This window comes from Aethalodelphis obliquidens, unplaced genomic scaffold (assembly GCF_003676395.1).
Source record: "Aethalodelphis obliquidens isolate GAN/ISIS:26980383/991018 unplaced genomic scaffold, ASM367639v1 scaffold7, whole genome shotgun sequence".
Taxonomy (NCBI): Eukaryota; Metazoa; Chordata; class Mammalia; order Artiodactyla; family Delphinidae; genus Aethalodelphis; species Aethalodelphis obliquidens.
This window is the reverse complement of record NW_020837951.1, coordinates 55,363,774-55,389,971: the sequence shown is the minus strand read 5'-3', so window position 1 is coordinate 55,389,971 and position 26,198 is coordinate 55,363,774. Positions and strand designations below refer to the sequence as shown.

At 38.2% G+C, this 26,198-nt stretch overlaps 2 protein-coding genes across 4 annotated transcripts in view; one reads left to right on the top strand and one right to left on the bottom strand.

The window, feature by feature from the left end:
- Positions 1–445: 445 nt before the first annotated feature.
- The window catches only part of CD274 (CD274 molecule), a 30,987-nt gene continuing 5,234 nt past the window's right edge, over positions 446–26,198 (bottom strand). The window contains exons 1-7 of one of the 3 annotated variants that reach the window (XM_027105816.1): positions 20,599–20,702; positions 15,427–15,492; positions 14,195–14,536; positions 7,446–7,730; positions 5,304–5,411; positions 3,797–3,856; positions 446–2,703 (exon numbers count right to left, since the gene is read on the bottom strand). In XM_027105816.1, the coding sequence (XP_026961617.1) occupies positions 2,681–2,703; positions 3,797–3,856; positions 5,304–5,411; positions 7,446–7,730; positions 14,195–14,536; positions 15,427–15,478 (870 nt within the window). In that variant the 5' untranslated portion in view covers positions 15,479–15,492; positions 20,599–20,702 and the 3' untranslated portion in view covers positions 446–2,680. Of the gene's footprint in view, positions 2,704–3,796; positions 5,412–7,445; positions 7,731–14,194; positions 14,537–15,426; positions 15,493–20,598; positions 20,704–26,198 lie in introns of those variants that run through there. The other 2 variants (XR_003432664.1, XR_003432665.1) reach the window with 2 other exon arrangements.
- PLGRKT (plasminogen receptor with a C-terminal lysine) overlaps positions 21,546–26,198 on the top strand; it is a 61,428-nt gene continuing 56,775 nt past the window's right edge. The window contains exon 1 of the mRNA XM_027105819.1: positions 21,546–21,673. The gene's annotated coding sequence lies outside the window, so the exon portion shown is untranslated. The remainder of the gene's footprint in view (positions 21,674–26,198) is intronic.

Sequence of the window (26,198 nt, the reverse complement as noted above, 5' to 3'; positions counted from 1 at the left end):
TAAATGGCCAAGAGGGAAGAAATACTCTGGGACCTCCTGAGAGGGCATCTGAACTTTTGGAAAGCAATGTATTAGGAGGTCTGTGTAGTGGTGAGAACTGGTGGGACTCAAGGGTTCAGGCACAGCTCACAGGCATCACAGGCCTTTTCTGGCACAGATGAAGGTCTAGGGTCAAGGTACTTGACTGGAATTTCCAAAAAGAACATGTAATTTTGCAAGTGCAACATTGAATTCAAGTTTCTTTTTTTTTTTTTTTGCAGTACGCAGGCCTCTCACTGTTGTGGCCTCTCCCGTTGTGGAGCATAGGCTCTAGACGCACAGGCTCAGCGGCCATGGCTCACGGGCCCAGCCGCTCCGCAGCATGTGGGATCTTCCCGGACCGGGGCACGAACCCGCGTCCCCTGCATCGGCAGGCGGACTCTCAACCACTGCGCCACCAGGGAAGCCCCGAATTCAAGTTTATACTCAAGAGAAAACAGAAAAAAAACAAGTTCCAGACATGATTCTGTCATACAGACTTAGCAATAAAGTCATCCTTTAGAGCCAGGTTGACCCCATGTACCCTGGAAAATCCATTTTGAGAAACACATTCTCTCTTTGAGAAACACAAAATAAACCAAATCCAAACACAGTCATAGAGCAAGTACTCGACAAATGCTGGTTGTCTAAATGTAGATGTAGTAACTCTTTAGTATGTACTACATCATATGAAAGATACTAAGAGACTATGGAAAAGATGACCTAGAACAAACAAGACATAGTACCCAGCCACTGGGAACTTCAAATTTGTTCTGTCTACTACATAAGAAATAGTATATTAAATAAAAATAGCAAAGGGCACAGAAGACGCATAATGCATTACTACTTATGTGAAAAAGAGCAAAAACTAAAAATATATACACATTTTACAAACATTTCCACATATGTTCATAGAATATCTTTAGAAGACAAATAAACAAAAGACAAGTGTTATTGCTTCTGGAAAGGGAAACTAGATGAGTAGGAGGATGGAATAGAGACTTTTTAATGTCTCCTACTGGACTTTTTGAATTTTGAATCATAAAAAAGTATGAATTCAAAATTCAATTGCATTTAAATAAAAAAGAAAACTGCTAGACAATACTAGGCACTATATAAATAAACATCAAATTGCATGGCAAAGGCAAACAAATCAGGGGTAAATATAGTCATAGAAAAGGAATTCAAGAGCTGTTTTCCACAGTTTTAAAAAATCTGACATCTCATAAACTAAAATTGCTTTGATTATTAAAATGTTTAAGTATTTTCAACTGTCCAGGAACACACTGGCTGGCTACCCAGAGCGTCCCCTCCTTCGGCAGCATTTCTAGACTTTCCTCCTCATACAAGCATTCTCCTCGAACACCGTATACTATGATAATGCACCATGTTGTAGCAATACATTTTCTTACTGCTGTCCCCATGATACTATGAGCTCCTCGAGGGGAAGTGCTTTATCTTGCTCACATCTGTATACTCTGCCTGGCACAGTGATTAACATGGTAGGGCGCTTCCTAAATGTTCACTGAATGAATGAATTTCTTAAAGTAAAACAGAGCTGTAAATTGTATTCTAAAAGGACAGTGGTTAAAAAAATTTTTTAATTAAAAAAATATTAAAAAGAATGTGTATATGTGTATAACTGAGTTACTTTGCTGTACAGCAAAGATCGGCACAACATTGTAAATCAACTACACCTTAATTAAAAGAAAGAAATAAAAGGACAGTGGGTGACAGTCTCGGATATCTGAGGTCTGCTGTTTATTGTCTTGGGCACGTTATTTTATCTTTGCTCCCTCAGCTGTGAAATGGGTAGAATAGTGCTTGCTATAACACAGCTGCTACAGGAATGAAATGAGATTATGTGTACACATAGTTGTAAAGCTGATACTTAAACGTAACATATTTTGGTAATGTATCTTACTTTGAGGTCTGAGAATAAGATTATCCAAGTCAGTCAAAGTATCAATGGGTTAAATAAGGTAATATCCTATACAAACCAATGGTTTGTTCTCTATGGTTCCTATGTACTGATAGTTATAGAGGATATCAAGCAACTTACAAATACTATATTTTGCTGGACACACACAAGTCATCAAGCAGTAAGTTTGGTCTGGTGACATAATTTTAACTTCTAATACAGCATATCTTCAAAAGAAATCACTCACAACCACACTCACATGACAAGACCCCACAGACTTAAAATAAATAAAAATAACTCATACTTAAGTACTGTTGCAACACTGGGACTCTCAATTACCCAGAAGACAAATCAACACTGAGTGAAGGCAAAGGGCACTTCTGCAGGAACTGACCATTAAATCAGGGAATCTCAACCTGTTTTCCTAGGATGAGTGATGGATAATTTGCGTGGAGATTTATCATTCAGAAGTGTCCTTTCTCCTTTTCATATGCATTGATGAGTCTCCCAGTCATTTTGAAGTACCAAGGTTTCCTTCCAGGCTAAGGCTACCTTTTTTACTCCTTCTTCCTTTGTTCTCTTCTTCTTTCCCAGCTTCCATTTTCAGAGCTTGGGCCTTTTAAGTTCTACATCATCTGCAGCCCACTGGCCCATTGCATGCCTCTGGTCATGCCTAGCCCTGACGAACCCAAACCACAGGCTGAGAATCCCTGCTTTAAGATCAGAAGTTTCAACGTCGGATTACGTCTCCTCAAATTGTGTATCTGGAGAGTGAAAATGAGAAACATAAGTTATATTTGCTAGATGATATAATAAACTTGCAATAAGAGAAAGAAGCATATTATATTTATGTCCAATTCCCCTTACATGATAAAGTGTAACCAACCATCCTGGTTTGCCAGGAACTGTCCTGGTTGTGAAACTGAAAGACCCATGTTCTGAGAAAACCCTTAGTCCTGGGCAAACTGGGATGGTTTGGCACCCTAGGATGCTCCAAACAACACTCATTAATTAGCTTTACAACACAAATGAGTGCTATGGACTACATAACGAAACATGCCTGAGCTTGTCCAAGGTAATTAGACTACTTTAAACTTGGGCTCATTGTGAAGTGTGGTTTCTAATTACATTAATAAGAATTAGAAACCTTAATATAACTTTCCTCTTAGTTCAATCATCTGGGTGAGGTCTTTGTGGACTTCTACAAATGTAGACATTTGTTGTGGAATGGATTTAAGTGAACAGGTTAAGAGTAAGGTTCTATAGTCAGGCTAGTGGGCCCCAACGCCTTATTTTTGCCAGATTTGTGTTCTTGGGTAATTTATATTATCTTCTTGACGCTCTGTTTTCTCTACTATAAAATGGGAATAATCCTAGTATTATCCTAGGATAATAAATAAATAAATTCTCTTTGATTTTGTGGAGGGAGGAGATTGAAGTACTGCACATGAAGCAGTACACACAGTGCCTGATACATGTTTTATCTATCTATCTATCTATCTATCTATCTATCTATCCATCCATCCATCCATCTATCTATCACCCATCCACATAAATCACTTTGGTCCCCTGTTGCAGGGAGATGTTAGGATGCAGAGCAATAGAAACCTAACAGAGAGAAGCTGCCTCCTTCCCCCACCTCCGCAAAGAGCCATCCCTCTACTCTCCTTTGCCATCCCTAAATCTCAGACTGTGGGAATAGTTCTTATATCAGAGTTGTGAGGCAAAGAGGAGCTGGCAGTTCCAACAGTCAGCATTCTGTAAAATGAGGGGAGATTATGGCTGATAGCCTTCTCCTTGTTCTTTAACTTTTTGTTTACTTTTCCTTCAACTTCCGATCCCTGCTAATATTCTTACCATTTTGCTGCTTTGAGTTCATATCTCGGGTGCCACATTTTTCCATATCCATCACTTCCACTTGAAAAAAAAATTATTTTTATTTCCATATAACACAACTCTACATCCCACACAGTGACTCAAGTTTAAATCCCAGGTTCCTATGAAACATTTTTAATCCCTTAGGAAATCTGGTAGACTTCCATATTCCAGGAGTCCCAACCCCTGAGGTTAATTCAACAGTTTAATTAATTCAAAATTTTCTAGATTTTATTCAGGAGTATATACTTATATTTTCCATTCTTCCCCCAGAGATGTACCATATTCTGAGATACTTTATTATACGCTGGTTATCTAGTCGTTTCTAATGCCAACTAATTATTTTTCACATGGAAATGCAAGTTGGCCACAGCCACTTCCTTGGACAAATCAAAGCCATCTCAGGTCTTCCTATCACTGAAACTTGATCCTTATACTCTGGCTATCTCAGTTCTGTTAAGTACTTGTTCATTAGAAGAAGCTGACCTCCACTCCCTCAATTACACCACTTTCCCAGATCCACCCACCTCTTAAGGGGTTGTAGGGAATTTCTCAACGACTATTGGAATTCCCTTCCATTTTCCACTTCCCTATTTGTCATCAGATAACTCTATACACAGATCATCATCAGATCCTTTGGTGTACTTCTCAAAGTACTGGGGAAATGTTCGCTCTGAATCATCTTAAAATGAAAGGAAATTATTTGAATAGCCACGTTTCCCTGAATTTTAATTGCCCCCTTGGGTAAATAGAGAAATACACACATTAAAATTATTTTAAAATCTATATAACACCCTCAGCCAGAAATCTTGCAAACTACTCTATGGTAAAAGTATCACTGCTCTCCATAAAGAACTATTTTTATTATTTAAAGGTCCCAGAAACCAGCTCAATATAACAGTGCAACTAATGCTTGACAAATTGAACTGAAACCAACAGGCATTTAGCTTTTTCTCTTCTGTAAGTCTGTGGTTATTTGCATGACAGAAAGAAATTGTTTAACACTTGGTCTTCTTCAACCTCCATACACAACCTTTCTCTCACAATCTTCACCCAGCAATCCTGTACAGCTTCACTATAATTGCTATCAAACAGTGGAGTGTCTTTGTGCTACCTTGCAGAGGCAAGTCAGGTTTGCTTGCAGCCATGATCCAATTCTCACCCCCTTGGAAAGGTTACTACAAGTGTTCACTGCCGCCCTTCAATGAAAGTGATACTGCAGAACAGTAACTAAAAACCTACTTTGCATAACTGAAAGTTGGCCCTGGAAGGGAAAGCTAATAGGAAACCATTTGATAAATCACTGTTTCCTGCTGGGGGCACCTCTAGCATTTTGGGTAGAAAAGCTCCCTGTTACATGGGACTGTTCTGCAGATTACAGGAGATTTAGCATCCCTGGCTCTGCCCACTAAGTGCCATTGTGACAACAGTAGCACTCTCATACACTTCTCCTCAACCCCAATGGAGACTATTACAATAAAGGAAATACCATCTCTTTTTAGATAGAAGATGATTGTCAGGGTTACACTAAGGAACAACAGGAGAGCTCCCAGAATCACCAAGTGAGTCCTCTTTTTTGCTGGATCTGGATATGGTTCTGAAAAACAAAACAAAATAAAAAGAAACTAAAGATAAAATCTTCTTTGGAAGGGCAAGAGAATAATCATCTTTGAAGCTTAATTTAGGATAGTATGAGGTTAATTTTCTTAAATACCATAAGTTCCTTTCCAGTGAGTGGCTGGAATGGTGAGATACCTCAGATATGAAAATGGGAGCAGCATGGAAAAGTGGAAGCAGCCCAAGTTTTGGAAAGATGAACCTGGGGTTAAGTTCTGCTGCCACTCACTAGTTTTGAGATCTCCAGTAAGTCCTTTAACCAGCCTAAAAAATGGAAATGCTAATGAAATTTTTGTGAGGCTAATGTTTATAAAGTGCTTTTCACAAGGAGTGGCAACTCAATATTATATGGTAGCCTTGATTATTTCACTTCCTGCATTCCTTAATATAAAAGGTAGCAGCCTACTGCACATGGCAAAGATGGAACATGAAGGCCAACTGGCATTGTCAAAGAGCTCCTGCTTCCCCATATCTGTGGCCATGATTGGGACCATTGTTTGCTATCTTTTCTTTCTCCACAGTTTGAACATCTTGGGACATCTAATCATTGGCACCTCTCACCAACCTGTCTCCAGTCCCATGCAGGAAGAAAAGGGGTCTTATGGCACATGATGCTCAGAGACTGCTAACTCCCACCTCCCACCATTAGCCATGATCCATGACTACCTAGTTCAAGCTTTAAAGCTGTAGTCAGCTTTTCTCTAGTAGCTTGCAGTTTACAGAGCCTGTTAATAACTTTATGAATTAGGTGTGCCATTTTTTATTTTTTAAATCCCCAGGTTACAGATGAGGAAACAGATTCTGAGCAGTTAGGTGAGTTAACCCTAGGTCTTCCCACAAGTAAGTTATCATAAAATAGCTTTTAAATGACAGGAACCTATTATACTAATGCAGCTCCTACCAAAGTGATTCACACCCCAGTAAGAGCATCTCTTTAATTTTCTAAACTTCTTTTGTTCTTTTTGTTCATAGGACCACCCTGGATTATTTTTTCCTATTGTTTACCTTTTCTATTCAATTTTTTATTTGTTTTCTCTGAAGTACCTAAGCTTTACTTTCAACATCTAGTGGGGGAGAGAGTGGTGAGAAGTGCCTCTGAGAAGCAGACAATATAAACCTCTGGGTTTATATTGGGTTGGCCAAAAAGTTCACTCGCTTTTAAGTAAAAATAAAAGACACATTTTTCATTTTCACGAAGAACTTCATTGAACAACGGATTCACTAACCGAACGAACTTTTTGGCCAAACCAATATTAACATCATGCTCTCAAGCTCGCCTTCTCTAAAGGTCTGAGCCTCTCACTAGACTGTATCCTGCCTTACCCACTTCTATAGGAGAGTGAGATAAAAATAAAATAGTTGATTCTGCGCAAACAAGAGTCTCAAATTATTTTCATACACCGTAGCTCATGTATTCCTATGATGGTATTGCCCAATAGGTTATAACTATATAAGAAAAGTGAAACACACAGAAGTCAAGTTGCTTGCCCAGGGACACACAGCCTTATATCTTACGCACTAAGCAGACTACCTTGGAGGAGGCAGATGGGGAGGAAGGATCTTTCCCGTTTGGAATAAGATAGGAAAGTACATTCCATTTGCTTCCTGCCACAGAAACCCTGGAAAGAAGGAAACAGCTCTGATGTGCTCAGATTTGGATTCCTGAAACTTGGTCTGAGTTGAGTCTTCCTCTCAGGTGCTGCCCTAGATCCCCCAGCCACAAGAGCATGTCCTACATAAAATGAGATTGCCTGTTTTATTATCTACTTCCTGGAGAGTGTTAACTGAGTCCCCAATGCCTGGCACGTACCACATATTCAATAAATATTTGCTGAATGTTTATTAAGTTGCAATATGACTTGGACGAATGGAGGTGAGGAAGTAGGATGCATTTTGTAAATACAGTGTTATTCATTCATTCAACAAACAATGAAAGCTTACAATGAGCAGGCATCAGGCTAGGTACCAAGGGACAGTACTAGGCACATTTTAATTGAGACATTCATAATATTACCTGGGATGACCAATTCAGCTGTACTGTTTTCCTCATGACCTAATCTCCGAAAAATGCAGTAGAAAATCTCGTTAGCTGTTGTGTTGATTCTTAGTGTGCTGGTCACATTGAAAAGCTTCTCCTCCCTCTTGGAACTGGTAATGGTGGTTTTGCCACTCAGGACTCGGTGGTCACTGTTTGTCCAGATGACTTCAGCCTCAGGGTAACCCTCAGCCTGACACATTAGTTCATGTTCAGAGGTGACTGGATCCACAGAAATTGTTTGGTTGATTTTGCGGTATGAAGCTAGGTCATGAGCAAAAAGAAGGCATGGCTTTCACTTAGCACAGAACTAGACATGTGGCTTGGTCTTGTCTACCTTAGAAATAATACCAGTCCAGGCTGTTCTCAGAGAAATAAGCTTAATTTTCAGATGTTTCAGCAGTGGGGAATGCCTGGTAGTTCTGCCTCAACTCTTCCACTCATACTTGGGCCAAGTTTGGGCTTAAAGGAACAACTACCTTGCTATAAAAAACATATTGCTATTTTTATTGAGCTCAAAGTATTGATAAATGTATAGATTAATTAAAAGAGAATTGTCATCTTTAAACCAGTAGTCTTTCTATCTAAATATAAAGTATGTTTGTCCATTTACTCAAGTCTTTATATGTTTCGCAGTAAAGTTTTACAGTTTTTACAAAGGGCCAAATTCTTAAATTTATTATCTCTTTGTTGATGTAAAGCTGTCTTTATAAACATGAACATCTCCAGCTGGTCAGTACTGTTTTCTTAGACTTTATTTAATAAACAGAAAATCTCATTTTGATGGGCCATTCACTTTTCCAATTTTAGGTAAATGATAAGAAATTAGGTATGAAAATAGTATAACATCATTGTAAAAGTGGATACGTGTTCCCTGCATGATAATTTTTAAAGTTTAAATGCATTTTAAAAAATTTTACAATAGTTTTAGATTTACAGAAAAGTTGCAAAGATAGTACAGAGTGCCCACATACCTCTCCCGTTTCCTCTATTGTTACCATCTTACATTACCATGGTACTTTCATCCTAACTAAGGAACCAACATTAGTACAGTACTATTAACTAAACTTTATACTTTGTTCCATTTCACTAGTTTTCCCTAATGTCCTTTTTCTGTTCTAGGATCTCATCTAGAATACCATATTATGATACTTATTTTTTAAACTTTTTATGCTGGTTATTTTAATAAATCATTTAATTATACTCAAGGAAGAAACTTTGATTAAATTTTAGATCGTAAGTTTGGAACCTTTTAGGATTAAATGTACTAAATATTCTAGTAGATGTACTAAATATTCTAGTAGATTATTTAGTGCATTTACAATGCCTAATAACTTTTTCATGTTTATTCATGATAAGTATGTTAACATGTTATTATTCTGTTGGCACAATTTTTATTTTACTCCTAATATTTTAGTGTAACCACTAATGGTCCACCTAGAGCCTTAATTCTCCATTCCTTTACTAAAGACACAACAATGGCTTTGTGATATGATATATTCACAGAGATTTAATACAATACAGCCAGGATCAAACAAAACTGAAATAATGATATTATGTTCAATGAAAACATTGGAAATCAACATAATTACAATTTCAAAACATATAAATAATGGTTCTCATGAGTGCTTGAATCCTCAACCTTTATCTATTATATTTAAGCATTCTTTTAAAAAGGAATCCACTGATTATACCTCATGAAATAATATTACCATAACAGGTTCTAATTCATATAGCACATAGCTTGATTTTTGGACAATTAAAATTCTAAGCCTAAAATCAGAGTGAATAGTAAATTTTAAGGGTAAAATGTTTGCTTTTTTACCCTTTGATTATTATTTTTAATGGAATAAGAATAAAGAAGAATGTTGTTTCATGCCTGGGCATATGTATAAATGTACTGTACCGTTAACGGCCCAACAAATTAGCGGATTCATTCTACTCACTGATTAAATACCCATTTTATTAGTCTCTCAAGTGGAGCACATGTATTTGGGTTTAATAAGAAAATATTAGAACCTCCACTTATACGTATTTTTATCAAAACAATTAAGAAATAATCTAAGCTTAATGAGATTTACTGATTGACACTGGGCCTCACTTTGTTTTAAAGGAATAGGGGAGTTTTATAACACCTAAGGGAGGACAGTGACTTGTTTGGGATTATTACAGATATTCAGGTTCTCTCATATAATTTCTTTTTAAATATTTATTTATTTAGCTGTGTCGGGTCTTAGTTGTGGCATGCGGGATCTAGTTCCCTGACCAGGGATCAAACCTGGGCCCCCTGCGTTGAGAGTGCAGAGTCTTAGCCAGTGGACCACTAGGGAAGTCTCTCTCATCTAATTTTAACTAAACTAACCTGCTTACAAAATGAACAACTAATTAAAAGGTTCCCCACAAAGAAACTGAGGACTGGATATATTACCAATAAATCAAGCAAAAACCAAAAGGAAATGGCAAGAGTGATACTTCTTACCATGACTTTATGAAGTAAAACAACAAGTACCTAATTGGCTCTGACAAGGCATTGGTTAAAAAAACCTTAAGATTGTCAAGACCATCCATTTTTGTTAATGCGAAATTTCACCTAAGATATATTATGCCTTGAAATATTAGCTAACTATAGTGAAGCATCATAATTAGTAAGACTGAAAATATTGTTTATTAAATTTTCATTTCATATTTTTAAAATTTCTATTTTTGTACATTTATAGAATGTGCAATGTATTATGTTGAACCATATGAAATTGGTGATATTCAATTTCTTTTGCCTTTAAAAAATGTCAATTTCTGATGATATAACATATATTAGCACAAGTACATTCTTTATAAACACACACATACATATATTAGTTTAACATGCTTTACTAATGGGGTAGGTAATCAAAAACATTTGCAGACTCCTGGTTTACTAGATCTAGCGTACACATGTTCTAATGCAACTATTACATCTGGACAACGAAAAGCTAACAGTAGTTTTGAAGTCAATATACAACTCAGGGCTTCCCTGGTGGCACAGTGGTTGAGAGTCCGCCTGCCAATGCAGGGGACACGGGTTCGTGCCCCAGTCCGGGAAGATCCCACACGCCATGGAGCGGCTGGGCCCGTGAGCCATGGCCGCTGAGCCTATGCGTCCGGAGCCTGTGCTCCGCAATGGGAGAGGCCACAACAGTGAGAGGCCCGCGTACCGCAAAAAAAAAAAAAATACAACTCAATACACACTTTGGAGGTACAAATACAGGAAATAAACCTGGTTGTTAAGGGCACAGACTTCAGAGACAGATTGCTTGAGTTTAGAACCTGGCTTCATCACTTAATAGTTTAATGAACTTGGCAAATTACTTAATTTCTTTGGACCTCAGTTTGCTCAGCCATGAAATGAGAAGAATACCACCACATATCACTGACTCTTAAGATGTCACCTACTGAAAGACACACTCAGATTTCAGAGATAGTAAAATGTGAAAAACATGCATCTTAGACATGATAAAGCTCCTACTCCATAGAGTCGCTTGAGGATTAAATGAGATAATATAGGCAAAGTGCTTAGGATAGGCCCTGGCACATAAGTACTATATAAGTGTTAATTACTACTGCTTTTACTGCTAGAGCTGCTCTTCCTCTTCTTACTACTAGCAAAGTGCACTCATGTGGTATTCTTTAGAAAGTACTGACAGTTCCTGATGAACAGTCTTGGAAATAAATTTTCATGTATCCAAACCTGTTCGTGTTTCAAATTTTTTAGGCTTATCCTATTTGAGGAAATATGCCATTCATTCATTCATTCAACATATATATTTTTGTAGGTTCTTATCATCCTACTACTCTTATATGCCAAGTCCTAGGGATACAGTAATAAATAAAATAGATGAAATCTCTGCCTTTGTGGACTATATATTCTAGAAGAAGGAGAGAGATAATAAACAAAATATGTAGGTACATTTATATGATATGTTACATGATATATTAGATGGGGATTTAATGCTACAGGGAAAACTTAAACAGGGCTGGTTGGTGAATTTGGAGGAGAGATGGGGTTGGTGAAGAATGATAGCAGTTAATCCTTGGTCCATATGAACAAATTGGCTTTATCAGGGTAACTATACATACTCTGTTCTTTCAATGCCTCATCCCATTTAAGTTCTTGAAAGTAGAAATGGGCACTTCATTTTCCCTGCTATTAGATTCAGTGTTTAAGGAAAAATAACATTTTCAACTGAAAGTCAGATGCCTGAGAGTCTGGTATTTAAACAAACATGAAAGGTACAATAACACCAAAGGGATAATAATTGAGTTAATCTAAAGCTAAACTCTTTCAAATTTCAGTTTTGAAATGCTTCACCTTTAAAATCCCATGGTGAGTAAACTCCCTATGGGGAAGCTGTGTTACCACATGTTTGCAGTGATGGGAAGCGAAGCCCGACAGCGTTACTGTGAAATCGTTTGCATATGGAGGTGACTCAGGAGTTCTACTTCCCTGAGTTGTAAAGCTCATGCAAGCTGGCCACACTTCTTTGGTGACACTGCCTCAGTGCAATTGAAGCTTGGTAGCTGACTTGCTTTCAGTGCAGCTCAACTTGACCTCCAAGACCACTATGTGCAAATGACAACTAGATGGAGTGGGACTAGGATGCCAAATTAGTAATTTATAGTACAAAATGGAATGGTCAGACAAATCACATCCTCAAATCTGGTTGGTCATCTGCTTTGCTCCATCAAGGACCCCTCCTTGGAAAAACCATCAGTGCCAAGAGATTTCCCATTGTGTCAAACCACAGCAAAGGAAATCACAAATCCACAAGGGACATTACAGAGCCCAGATAACCTGGAAGAACACCCTTCTTCACTACAGGGACAGTTTTTCCACTCTCTGCATACTCTCTAAGACTGATGAGAGACTCTTCTTCTGGAAGCAGAGACATATACTCTATACTTCCTTCTAACCGACTGCCAGGCTTATGCTCTTCCTCCCTACCCTAGATCCAGCAATGCTGGCTGTTCATGGAGCTAAGTCTTGATAATTTCTTTAATGCCTTGAAACATAGTATGCCTGATATTTGCTGATGGACTGAAGAAAAGTTAAAAATCCCAACTTGGGATCCCATCAGCTTGCTTTCATGAATATCTGTTATGGAGAAGCATATGGTAAGATACAATTAAATTAAATCTACCTCACAAGACAAGTGACATTTTGACAACAGTAGCATTAATTGAGCCAGAATTAGAGACCCAGCAATGTACCATAAAACAGATGCATTTCTCCTAATTCCTATATAATTTTGATTTTGACTTTATAATGATTAGTTACCCCTTTATGATAAGTGTAAACTTTTTCTATTTATATTCCTGACATTCAGATTGATGGTACTTAGGTCAGGAATAGAAACACCAAGGGATGATGATTTAATTCTAGTCACATATTAAAAGGTCACCATGTAAACAAAAGAAGCAAGCAGATAATCTCAAAACTATGACTAGAGATGGCAGATTTCAGCTCAATATCAGAAAGTAATTACAATAGGCTATAGAAGGAAGGTCCAAATGACAGGGGTATCATTGTAGGAAGTATGTGAGTAGAAGATCCTTTCAGGGGATTGCTGTTCTTTGGGTGTTTGGATTAGCTGCTCTTGCCTGGGATCCTTTCAGCTCTCAATTTTATGAATCTTAACAGTGAAAGCAGAGGTGGTCAGCTAAGGTGTTTTCCTTTACTGAGCTAGAAGCAATCCAAAACTTTGAATCCAGGTGACCTGATGTCATATTTATAGGTCAGTACCCAGGAATTTGACACAGTTCCTCTTCAATACTCCAAGATAAAAATGGTACAGATTTTTAAGATGAATGTATGCCTAGTGAGCATAGTTTATACTGTCTCTGAGGAAGAATAGTTTATTCAATACTTGACATGATTATTTTTTGCCTTCATAGATTGACTTCAAGTCTTTTTGAATGTGAACCTTACAATGGGGTTTGTCATTAATATATTTATTTGGATTTGACATAGAGAGGTTCAAAGAAAAAATGCTGGCAGACCTCATAAAATTAAGAAATAAGTATTGAATTTAAAAATTCTTGGAGGGACACACAAATAGTGACTATTATCCTTGCATGCCATGGAAGATAGTGGTGAAGGGAGGAGAGACACTTTTGTGGTTCATTTATTCTCTTCCACAGTTTCCGAATTATTTGCAAGAAAAAATATATATATATTTATATATATTACTTTTATAATAATAAAAAAGTGAAGATTAGGAATTTATTTACTTTTTTATTTATTTTTTTTAATTTTTTTTTTTTGCGGTATGTGGGCCTTTCATGCCGTGGCCTCTCCTGTTGTGGAGCACAGGCTCCGGACGCGCAGGCTCAGCGGCCATGGCTCATGGGCCCAGCCGCTCCGCGGCATGCGGGATCCTCCCAGACCGGGGCACGAACCCGTGCCCCCTGAATCGGCAGGCGGACTCCCAACCACTGCACCACCAGGGAAGCCCTAGGAATTTATTTTTAGGAAAACTGAACATGTTGTGAAACATGACTGCCACATTTGGCTCTGGATCTCCAGGGACTATCAAACAGGATGTGCTCAAGCAACGCTCATTGGATGAGTATGTGAATGAATGAATGAACAGACTGCTGCTGTGGAAAGTGAGGCTGGACTTCCAAGATTGAAAAGTTCTCAACACTGAGATATGGTTTTAATAAAGGCTGTGTCTATCTGTAATAGGTCTTACCATTGACTTTCAAAGTAATCCGCTTGTAGTCGGCACCGCCATAGCTGATCAAGCAGCAGTAAATTCCTGCATCCTGCAATTTCACATCTGTTATCTGAAGTGCGGCCTTCCCCAAGGGGAGCTGGTTCTTCAACAGCAGGGCCCTCTGGTTGTAGCTACTGTGTTGAACATTCAGGTCTTCCTCCCCATTCACAAACTGAATAATTTTCTTATCCTCCATTTCCCAGTAAACAACTAATGCCAACAGGTTTAATTGTTTGTCTACTGGAAATCTGCATTCCAATGTCACATTGCTGCCATATTCTACCACATACAGGTCCTTGGGAACTGTGATAGTAAATGCTGAAAAGAAAGATGACCAATCTTTAGAAGACGGAAAATTCCTCAAAAAATTTATAGAATGAATGCAGGGTTTATAAAAGCTTTATCTGATCACTTATGTGATAATTACATTTAAGGACTTACTTCCCTGAAATACATATTTTATCCAGTGAGCTTGAGACATGTTTTACGATGTATATCTTACTCCTGAGTTAAAATAATAAAATTAGCTAAACAAGTTGTAGTCCCAAAATTCATAAATATACACTACTGTAGAAATATTACATGGTAATGGGGTGCTTATAACAAGGGATACTTTGTTTCATGTGGACATCCCCAGAATGTCCTTTGACTGGACACTCATTGCTTTTTACATAGTCTAAATCATAGATTCCAATAGTCCTCTCTACATACTGACTGAAACTCTTAATCAGTTGTCTGGCCAGAGGTAGATGAGTACAGAGATTTAGGGAGGGTCTCAGGCTGATGCCAGTACTGTGTTACCCTGACACTGCATGTACACTATAATTCTTCCTTAGAATATACTCACTGGGAAAAGCAGGTCATAGAGCAAGGTGGATAGAATGATCCTGCTTGTTTAAAACAAGCATATAAAAGTATACACATAGGCCATTTCCTCAGATATTTTAAGTAATTACCCTTGGGAAATGGATAATGGATAATGAGTAATGGATAAATGGATATGGGTTAATTTTGTTTCTTTAGATGTGTCCATACTCCCTATATCTTTGTCCATTGAAATAGGTCTATGAAATATGTTTATGAATTATAATGAAGGAAAAATAGAATGTCTTCTCTACAAAAATTATATCTATTTTATTATTTCAGTTTTTATCTTATAGTTAAAATATTTAAATTATAGAACCTAATGAAAGGATTTGGTGTCTTACCTTTCAGCAAACAACAGTAAGCCATGAATGTAAAGATACTGTATATCCTCATCTTTCTGGAATGACCTAATTATGGAAAACACAAAAAGAAAACTGCTTTACTCAATAATTGAATATCCAGACATTATGGGACTTGGCAGTTTTAATTGAAATTGTCTTTTGATAACCAGACAATGACTGATTTGTAAGTGCTGAAATACAGCAGGGAATTTAGAAGTTCAATACCTTCACTTAATATCCCACAGCCACATAAAGCTAAATGAAAAAAAAAAAGGTACTATGATGAGAATTCTAATTACAAGGCCTGTAAAAAAACTTGTACACTCAAAAGAAACCAAGAAGAAAATATTGCACCAAAATCCTCTCAATTACTTTTTGTTTTTTTCCTGCAGTGTAACATATCTAGAAATCCAAGCCTGCCCTATACAAAATTTCAAAGCAAGGAGAATCTAACTTCCATTATCTCCCACCTTTCAATGCCTCTTCCTCCCACTAGCAGCTTTCATCCTACCCTTTAACTATTCAAGCCTTCCACATTATTATCCCAACCATGCCAGTTCTCCCTCAGGTTCCATCCTTCTAAAATCTCCTCTTTCGTCCTTTGCTTATCCCAAATTATAAATTCCATTCCCTCAATAAACTGATTCCACTAGTAGCAGGGGGAGTGAGAAGGAGAAACAGTTGGATTCAACCACTTCACATTAAGATGTGACTCACTCACAGCCCTCTTTCAGGGGTATCTGCCTAGATTCTACACTTCATTGTGTCATCCTGCTTGAAATTCTACCAATTCTTTGATTCAGCAAACATTGATTGAGTAGTTTTTCTGTGCCAGGCACTAATTTAGGCATTAGGGATACAGCAGTGAACAGGAAAGAAAAGTCACTCTCCTCTAGGAGCATATATTCCAGTAGAGGAGTAAATAGAAATTTGTTCTATAGTTCAGCAAATCTGTTTATTTATTAATGTATTTTCTCTCTCATGTAATACATACATTTACATTTTGAGAAGAAAGCCAGCTTTCTGCCTTAGGGTCTCTTCGACCTTTGTATACATACAAAAACTCACAATTGATCAATTAATCAATGTTACACATATGTAAGGCAGAAGATTTATGTCATGCATATATAAATAGCTCCTAAAAATCAATAAGAAAAGTACACACAACCCAACAGGAAAATGAGCCAAAGGTTCTAATATACAGTTCAGAGAATAAGAAATACAAATGACATCTAAACATAGGAAACGATGCTCAATTTTACCAATAAAGAAAAAAATAATAGTTTAAGATATGAGACACCATTTTTCACTTATTAGCTTGATCAAAATTATAAAGTTTCCTAATATTTAGCATTTCTGAGGATATGAACAAATGGGTTTCCTTACCCACTAATGGTAGGAATGTGAAGTTGTATAACCTTTTTTGGAAGGGCAATTTGGTAATCTCCATTAAAATCTTAAATGTATATGTCATATTAGCTTTCACTTCCTCTCTGAGAAATATATCTTACAAAAACAAAAACACATGCATGTAACAATAGACGCCAAAGGATTAGCATTGCTAATACCAGCCCCAAACTGGGAAAACCCTAGATAGCCTAAATGGTTAAATAAATTTTGGTATGTCCATATAATGTAATACCATTAAGGAAAGAATACATGTAGATGTATTGACTTTGTAAAGATGTAGAAAGTAAGTTGCAGAACAGTATATGTAGCAGAAATCCACTTTTGTTTAAAAAAGAAATAATCTGTGTGTGTATATTTAGACATGGAAATTTACAGAAAAATCCATACCAAGATGCTGACAGTAATTATATCTAGGAACGAAATTAAAGGAAGAATAGTCAGGTATTTATCTCTTTATAGTTTTCGAAAGGAAGAAAGGATGGGAGAAAAAGAAGAAAAGGGAGATGAGATTGTGAATGACTTCTTTGGTGTTTTCCTGTGTCCAGATTTTCAAACCAATGAATATGTTTTATTTTTATTAAAAAAAAATAAAAACAAAATTTAATGAACCATTTCATCTTGCCAAGCGGCAGAGAGTTTGGCAGATGGAGTAGTATAATGGAAAGAACCCCAGAACCCCAAACATCAGAGTTGAGGTAGAATAATGGCATGTGTTTATTTTTCTGTTTTTTCTTCATTATTAAAATAATATTACCACATTATGGCAAATAAGAAAACAAGGGGAAAGTCACCCACTATTCCATCACTTAACCCAGGGAGCATCTGGTAATGCCTGGAAACATCTTTAGTTGTCAAAATAGGGTGGAGAGAGGGTTGCTACTATCTAGTGAGTAGAGCCCAGGGATGCTGCTAAACCTCCTACAATGCACAGGACAGCCCCCACAGCAAAGAACTATCTGTCCCAAAATGTCAACAGTGCCAAGGCTGAGAAACCTTGCAACCACTGTGAGCATTTCGGTATATATTTTTGTTCCAGTCTTTTTCCCATGAAGCTTTTAAGAACAATTATACACATAACACCCATTTTTTCATTGAATATTTTGACAAATAATTTCCATTTTACTGCATGATATTTATAAGTATCTTGTTTAGTGGTCCCGTAATGTTTAGTTTCCCTGTTGTTAGGTAAGGATTGTTTCCAGTTTTAAAAATATAAGTATTTGTGTATTCAGCAAATATTTGTTAAGTGTCTACTGTGTACCAGGTCCCAGGCTAGGCCCTGAGGACAGATTTTCCTCAAGCGGAACTGTTGATCAAGGACAAAGAACATTTTCCTGGTTCTTGATACATGTGGATAATTGGTGCCAGTTACATTGGGTCTTCACTTAGCACTTGGTTTTGTTTAAAATATATATTTTTTCTAATTTAATTACAAAGTACAACTTGAAGTTTGTTGATTGTTTTAGTTCTTTTATGAATTATATGATCATTTTTTGGCCTGTTTGTCTTACTGGTTTCTTATCAACCTGTATGAATCCTTCATGTTCATATAGATATACACATACAAAAACGGTAAAATAAAAAATATCATCATCATCCTCTTGCTAGTGTTAGGTACATAATTCTTATTTCACTCCTTTCTGTCTGCCCTGTACATTGGAAACAGGGATGGCAGCCAGGACTGTGAGAACACAAAGGTTGCTGAAATGAGGCTGCAGCAGCTATCTGCCTATCCTTTACTTGGGCCAGAGTTGATTATACCACAATTATAAAATACTAATGTGATATAATAAACACAAATACATTTATTGGGCAGAAGAAAACTTAAGATGCCCCTAACTCCAAGTAAAGAACTGAATAAAACAGAGGGGCATTAAATCCACTCATGGATTTCAACTAACTTTTCCAATGTTTATGGCATACCCTGGTGGAGTTCCTACCCCTTAACGAATTTAGTTGAAAATTTTAGAGGTAATAAAAGTTTACTGGAAGGTGATGGATTAGATCTGATATTTACCTAATTCCTCATTACAGCTCCTCTTCCAAGGCTCCATTCCCTTGGAATGCAGTTGTTGTTAGTGGAGGGAAGATAGGTAGATAGATAGATAGATAGATAGGGACCATGTAAACAGACATGGTCTTTGACCTCTAAACTCCACATTAGGGCAGTTGGTCTGAGAACACTGACATCTTCTTCAGGGAAGAAACTCTGACAGTATATCTGAATTCCCAGACAAGAACTGAGATATTTAAAGAGCAAGGAAAACGTGAACTAGGGAAGAAGTGATGGTTCATTCAGGATGGGGAAGCAGGTTTGTCCCTAGGGGAACCCAGTGTAACACTATGGAGCTGATACTACTTCTCTAGCTTGCTAAGGTAGGATGGGTAGGACGAAAAGACAGGGAAAAGAACTCAAGCTTTCTTTCTCAAAAGTATAAGCAAGGAGTGTCTTGATATCTGTTAGTTCAGGGTTTCCTTTGATTGTTACCTGATGTATATGTACTATGATTTGATTTTTAAAAATTCCTAGAGTTTGAAAATGTGTCTCCAAGTAAGCTGAAAACCTACCCAATTAACAGATCGAGTTGATCTATTTAAACCTCTATGAAATACAAAACTCTATTAAACTCGACTAAACCCTGTGTCCTTTCTCCTTCCCCTCAGTCACACTGAGATATTCTTGTACATTTCCCAGGTGTCGCTTCAATTCCCAATAGTATTTCTGTGGCTTCCTTTAAGACCACACTCTAACTATTGTCCTGTAACCTCTGCCTACTGTACTTAACTGAAAAAAAGGCTATTTTTTTCTTTAGAGTATCACAGTTCTTAAAAACTGCTGGGCAACTGTCAATGTGAACTGACACAACCTTTCTGGAAGGAAATTTTCAATTTGTATCAAAAGGCTGTTAAAACATTCAGACTTTGATTAAGTAGTTATACTTGTAATAGTTAATCCGAAAGAAATAATCAACAATGTCCCAGATATTTATATGCAATGATGTTCAGTGAATGGCTAAAATAGTGAACCACTGTAAATAATCTTTATGTCCAGCATGGGGGATTAATTTTGTTTGGTTATCCAGCACCATGGAATGTAGCCATTAAAAAAAATCACATTTTTAGACAGCAATTTAATCCATAGAAAATCAGCCACATTAGGTGCACAAAACAAGGTGAAACAATGATACGTGAAGACTCCCTGTGTTTTAAGACAAACCCAAACTGAACTTTGACATAGGCTAAGCTCAATGTGGCTAAGAAATGTTTAACATTTTTTTCCTTAGGCTCCTCTCTTCCACCTTCAGGACTCCTTTAGTCCTCAAAGCAGATAGAGCAAAGAACTCGGGCTCGGGTATCCTGGCTCTTACAGCAGGAAGGGACCTTAAGAGATGCTGCAGGTGTGATGACTTACACAGATCAGACTGCTAGTGAGCAGCTAAAGGTGGACTGGGACCCGGGCGTCCCGACCTCTAACCCAGGAATTTCCCTCTAGACCCGGTTACCCACCTCAGGACCACGTTCGTGAACGCGCAGGAACATATATGTACTTACAGGATAAGCAAAACTGAATCCCCCTAGCTAAAGGCTAAACTTGTTACTTGTTCCAATTAACCTTAATCGGCTCTACTGCACCCAAACCATCACGCTTTCCCTTTCCCTTCTCCTCTCTCCATCCCAAAGAAAGGGTCTGTTGACGTTCCGTTTTAAAGTGCCCAGGGAGATGGCCAAAGATGCTGGCCAGTGAGCGAGAACGCTCCCTACCTGCGGGCGGGAGACTCTCGGCTGGCGGGGAGGCTTCGGCACTGCGCCCGGGACTGCGAGGACCACCCGCGGCGGCCCGCAGCTAAAGAGCTAGCGTGGATGAGTTCTCCGCCCACCCCTGCCAGACAGTCCCGCCCCCGGGTCAGCACCCCACGCCCCCGACTGGATTTTCTTACGCTGCCGCTAAACTTGTAATCTGGAAAACAAGCGGATTTTTCATTTTTGGAATAAAAGGTTAGATAAGTGAAACCAAAAGTGAAACTTAAGTCCGGCTTCCCGTAAATCAGCTTTTCAAAAGGAAAGCTTCAAAGATTAAAACAAATTAATATCTGATGTTTTAAACAATGTTTAAAAACAAACCAACGTCCGAAATCATCGCAAAGATTTCAGACGTTGGTTTTACCTTCAGAATTCACACTCTAAATTCTGCCAGGCGGTTTCCCCTCTTTCTGATAAAAGCTTTTACAAGATAACGGATCATCCTGATAACTTGCTATAAATCTACAACATAAAGAAAGTAAAACGACAGGCCCATATGGCTTTGGTTTTTATTCTAGAAAGTAGGTGTGTGTGATAGGAAACATATTTTTAAAACGTGGACTTTGTCACTTCCTCAAAGTTCCTCGACCTAGTGAAACTATCATTGCTTTGTCATTAAAATAACTTCCCATCAGGACTTAAACCTTTTAAGAATGCTCTGGATCCCTGCTATCCTGCCGTCCTTGAGATCCACGTTGGGGTAGCACAGGTGAGGGTTAAGAAAATCCTCTGGTAACTCCGGATCAATGGTTGAGCCCAAGCTGAAACCACGTCACTCATACTGAGGCGGCGGCAGAATTGTGTCAAGCATTCCCCACTACTGAACTTCTAGATGCGGCTCTCTTGCTCTTTCGTTCTCTCGCTCTCTAGCGCAGTCTCGCTCTCCCTCTCTTCTTTCTTTTTAATTTTAAATTGATATATTGGACTCTTCATTGTTTGATTTTCCTGTTTATTCATCTCAACTGCAATTCAAATTACTGCATAAGGAATGAATATTGAGCTGTCTGTTGTCTTGGATACGGCATTTGCTTCCCAAGTAAGAATTTTCACATTCTTAGAATATCACATATTTTTATTTATTTTTATTTTTTATTTTTGATGTTGGGGGTAGGAGTTTATTAATTTATTTATTTTTGCTGTGTTGGGTCTTCGTTTCTGTGCGAGGGCTTTCTCTAGTTGTGGCAAGCGGGGGCCACTCTTCATAGAGGTGCGCGGGCCTCTCACTATCGCGGCCTCTCTTGTTGCGGAGCATAGGCTCCAGACGCGCAGGCTCAGAGTTGTGGCTCACGGGCCTAGTTGCTCCGCGGCATGCGGGATCCTCCCAGACCAGGGCTCGAACCCGTGTCCCCTGCATTAGCAGGCAGACTCCCAACCACTGCGCCACCAGGGAAGCCCACATATTTTTATTTTTTAACTTGGAAAAATACAGAAGATACTGCCTTTACAATCTGGTGGGGAGTGTGAAATTCTCTTTAGCCTCAATAAAATTGTAATAGACTTGGAGATTAGCTCAAATCTCTTTTTGAGGCCACATGGTGAAATAGAGCCGCGTTTTCTCAACTTTATTCCCTGTGATATTTTCTATTTAACCAGTTTCATGTTTCTAAAAATGACACTCAAGACCCAGGACATAGATTTCAAGACCTGCTAGTGGGGTCATGACCATCACGTGGGGAAAAGCTGGCTCTAGAGCCACCTACCACTAACTAGCTGCGTTTTCCTGAGCAAGTAATTTACTGAGTAGGCAGGAATAAGTGATATCCTCTTAGATGGTCTCTATGATGCATGAATAATTTTTAAAACTGGGGGCGGTGGGGGGGGATGTTTAATTGCTTGTTTATTTGTTTTACCAAAGCAATGTTCAAGGTCTACATAATGATCAGCAGGCAAGGCAGGAGGTGAACGGAATTTGCCTTTCTCTGAAGTTGCTGATGGGAATGGAAGGTATTTACTCAGCTTTCTCCTCAGTGATTTACATATTACTAATCTGAGGATTTGTGATTTTGTTCATCTCACCCACCTGTTTCCATTCATTTTCCTATACTGTTTATCAAGTTTCTTAATGAAGCCATTCATTTTCCTATACTGTTTATCAAGTTTCTTAATGTTTTTATATCGTCTGGAGACAGAAAAACAGGATGTGTTTAGAAAAAGAGATTTTATCACTTCAAAAAAGTATATGAAAATCTAACAGCCAGGGGGGCATCAGTCCCAAAACCTTGTTCGTGTTTTGTGATTTGGGTGAAGTGGATGGAGGAGTGCTGAGATATGGGACGAGCAGTGGGAAGCCAGAGCTATAGAACTAGACACCTGATCATCTCCAGTATTGCCATGTCCCATTCACACCCCTCTTAATCTGTTCATTTTTAGAGGTTAAAAACTCATCATTGCTGATGTGCTATTTCTCAGAGTGTTTCTGAGGGTCACTTGCATCACAGTTGACTTGGGATAGGTGTTTAAATACAGATTCCCCGTCTCTGCCACAGACCTGTTAAATCCAATTCTCCTGGGGGTGGTCCTGGGAGTCTACATTTCGAAACCATCCCCACATGAGTCATGTGCACACTGAAGTTTTTTAAATTGATGATATAATGTTTAAGGGAAAAAACTGAACGAAGAGTTCTTTGCAAGTACAGTTATAACTCTCCTTCCTCCAACTAATTTGGTTTAATTGGTATCAACACCATTCTTCACTCTACCTCTGCCTGTTCTACTTTCACTTTTGCCCCTAAAACAAGAGAGATGATCTTTGTTTGTCCTGACCTTAGAGAGAGAGATTCCAGGCTCTTACAAGTGGGTCTGAAGTGATACTAGCAATTTCCTGGTGAAGGAGCAATTTCCAGTATACTTTCTTGATCATCAAGAACAGGACATAATAAAGATACTTAAACAAACAAAAAGATATTAACAAACTGCTTTGTTTTCATTGAATATGTAGAAATGCATTTTATTATTATATATAAAGACAACATCCAGATTTTCCCCCATGTTCTAGTTTTGATTGTGTAGGCTTGTAAACCACTGCCGTATGTTATGCCCATTTCTCTCTCTCTGTCCCCATCCACCAACTCTCACCTTCTGTTGCCTCCACCTTTGCCATCCACCCCCATAGACTGGTGCCAAACAGATTTCATGGAGCAGAACACTTTGCTCTGGTTATACAATACAACTGTTTAAAATACAGGAGCAATTAACATGTGTGGATGGCCAAGTGGTAGCAGCTTTCATCACTTGACACCCATGCTCAGATGCTTCTCTTAACAAGGGCTGTATTTGTCTCTTATTTCCTGTCCTGAGCTGGAGGAGAGCTGGTCAGGTGAAGAGCTCTTGGCTACAAAGGGCAGCTCCCACACTGTGGGTTCTTTAAAACAAAGATGAGGCCTCCAGCAATGTCCCTTGTCCTCAAGGAATTCATAAACCCAGACATAGATAATTATGACCCAGGTAAATGCTGTGGGAAGTTGGGAACACTCTATGGTAAATAATTTAATTCCAAGGAATCTCAATAAATGAACTGAAGACTGCTAAAAATAGAATTTACAATTGGGAGATACCCTTTCAGAGAATACTGGGAAATATTTTATAGATTTAATATCTTAGAACTAAGTAACCTAAGTGAATGTTGTACAAATGAAACAGTTCCCTTGTGAGTCATTTTACTTGGTTCGAGAACATGATTTAGTTCAAACGTGTCTGTAGAATTGCCTCCAGGAGTATTATTTTATACTCATTCTTGGTTTTAAACTAAGAACAATATGACTTCTAAGAGTCTAAAAGTCTTCAGAATCTCTACTTGAAAGGGAAAAACTGATTTTTGTTTTCTGGTATAAGTAGTTATTCAAAGGCCAATTATAGTCACATCCAGGTTACTGGATCTAGAACCTAATTAATCTGCCATTCATGATAATAGATTCATCATAAAAGAATGAGATATAGTTTTTTCTTTTCCCCACCCTATCCTGAAAGGACAGCAAGGCCTTTCTGTTTCTGGAGAGAGAGAGAGAGAGAGAGAGAGAGAGAGAGATTCCAAACATAAACTAATAAATTTCAGATACTGGAGAGTCCTATTAGAAACAAAAAAAGAAAGAAAAAGAGGTGGGACAATATGATAGAATACGTAGATGTGAGGCTCCTTTAGTGTGGTGGCGAGGGAAGTCTTCTCTAAGAGGCGATATTTGAGAAACAAATTATGAAGACAAACATGAAATGATTTGCAGGAAGAACATTCCTGGTAGAGGGGTCAACAGATGCAAAAACCAAGGCTTTTGCAACAGATGCAAAAACTTGGCAAGTTTTAGGGATTGAACAAATGTCATTGTGGCTGGAGTACAGAGTGAAAGAAGGGGTGGTGATCAGATCAGATCATGGTTTTGAGGACCAAGGGAAGAGGGCTGGATTCTAATTGCAATGGAAAGCTGCTGGATAATTTAAAGCAGTAGGGTTACCTGATTGGTGCTCCAAAAACATCACTCTAGCTGTGGTCTGAAGCATGGAGTATAGAGGGGCTAGCATGGAAGCTGGGAGTCCTTTAGGAGCTATTGCTGTAGAGTACATTCAAAATATAATTTGGAAGCAGAACTAACAGAACTTGTTGAAGGATATTAGTACTAATAGAGAAAAGGGAATCAAGGATGATAGATATGATGTAATACGCTATTTCAGGGTAGGATACTACAGCCAGAATTACAGGCTTTCACAATATTTTAGACTTAGAGCTCACAATGTGAGCTCTTTAAGGATATCTAAAAATGAAACACAAACTCTCCCATTAAATTATCACTGGAAACTGGTTGTAACCCATCAAGAGACTCATAACTTATTAAGAAGAAATTATTGATACAATCCTTTGTAGAAATGGAAAGTTGGTGGCAGTATGCTGGAAGTGGTCCAAGGCCTTGGTCCTGCTTATGGGATTTAATCAGGGTACAACATGACTGGTCTAGGTCATTTGCTATCATAAGCTGAAGAAATTCACTGGGAACACTGTGCTAGAGATGAGAGGAAAAGGCTCTGAGTTATGGTTAGAGCATTCCTTTGACAAGTATGCAGAGGGAAAGCCTCAGAGGCTGAGAAATGCCATCAGCTAAGGCAATAGCATTAAGGTGTGTGTTTGTGTGTACTCTAGGCATGAATTGGTTTACTTCTTACAGAATATGGCAAAGTGGAGAGTAAGGGGAAAGCATAGGTTTCATCCGCGCTTGTGCATGAACAAGCCAAGTAGAAACATGAATTATAGACTAGAGTAATAGACATTTTACAACCCCAAGCAAAGGCCCCCGACCCAGAATCTCTTGCTAATTTTGTGTTAATCAGAGCTGACATAGCAAAAGAGAAGACCATAGCAGCATTTTAAGAGTAAGATAGGATAGTGACACACTGACCTCAAACACTGAGGTAGACTTGGAAAGTCAGAAGCAACATAGGCATACTTCTACCTCTTGAAGTCCAACTCTCTCAAGGCAAGGCCCCAGGGGGTGAAGATAAGCAGTTTCCCCAAACCCAGTGAGGCCTGGCCTAGGTGTGAATTGGACAAGGTGGTTCTAGTTTGCAGCTGATATATT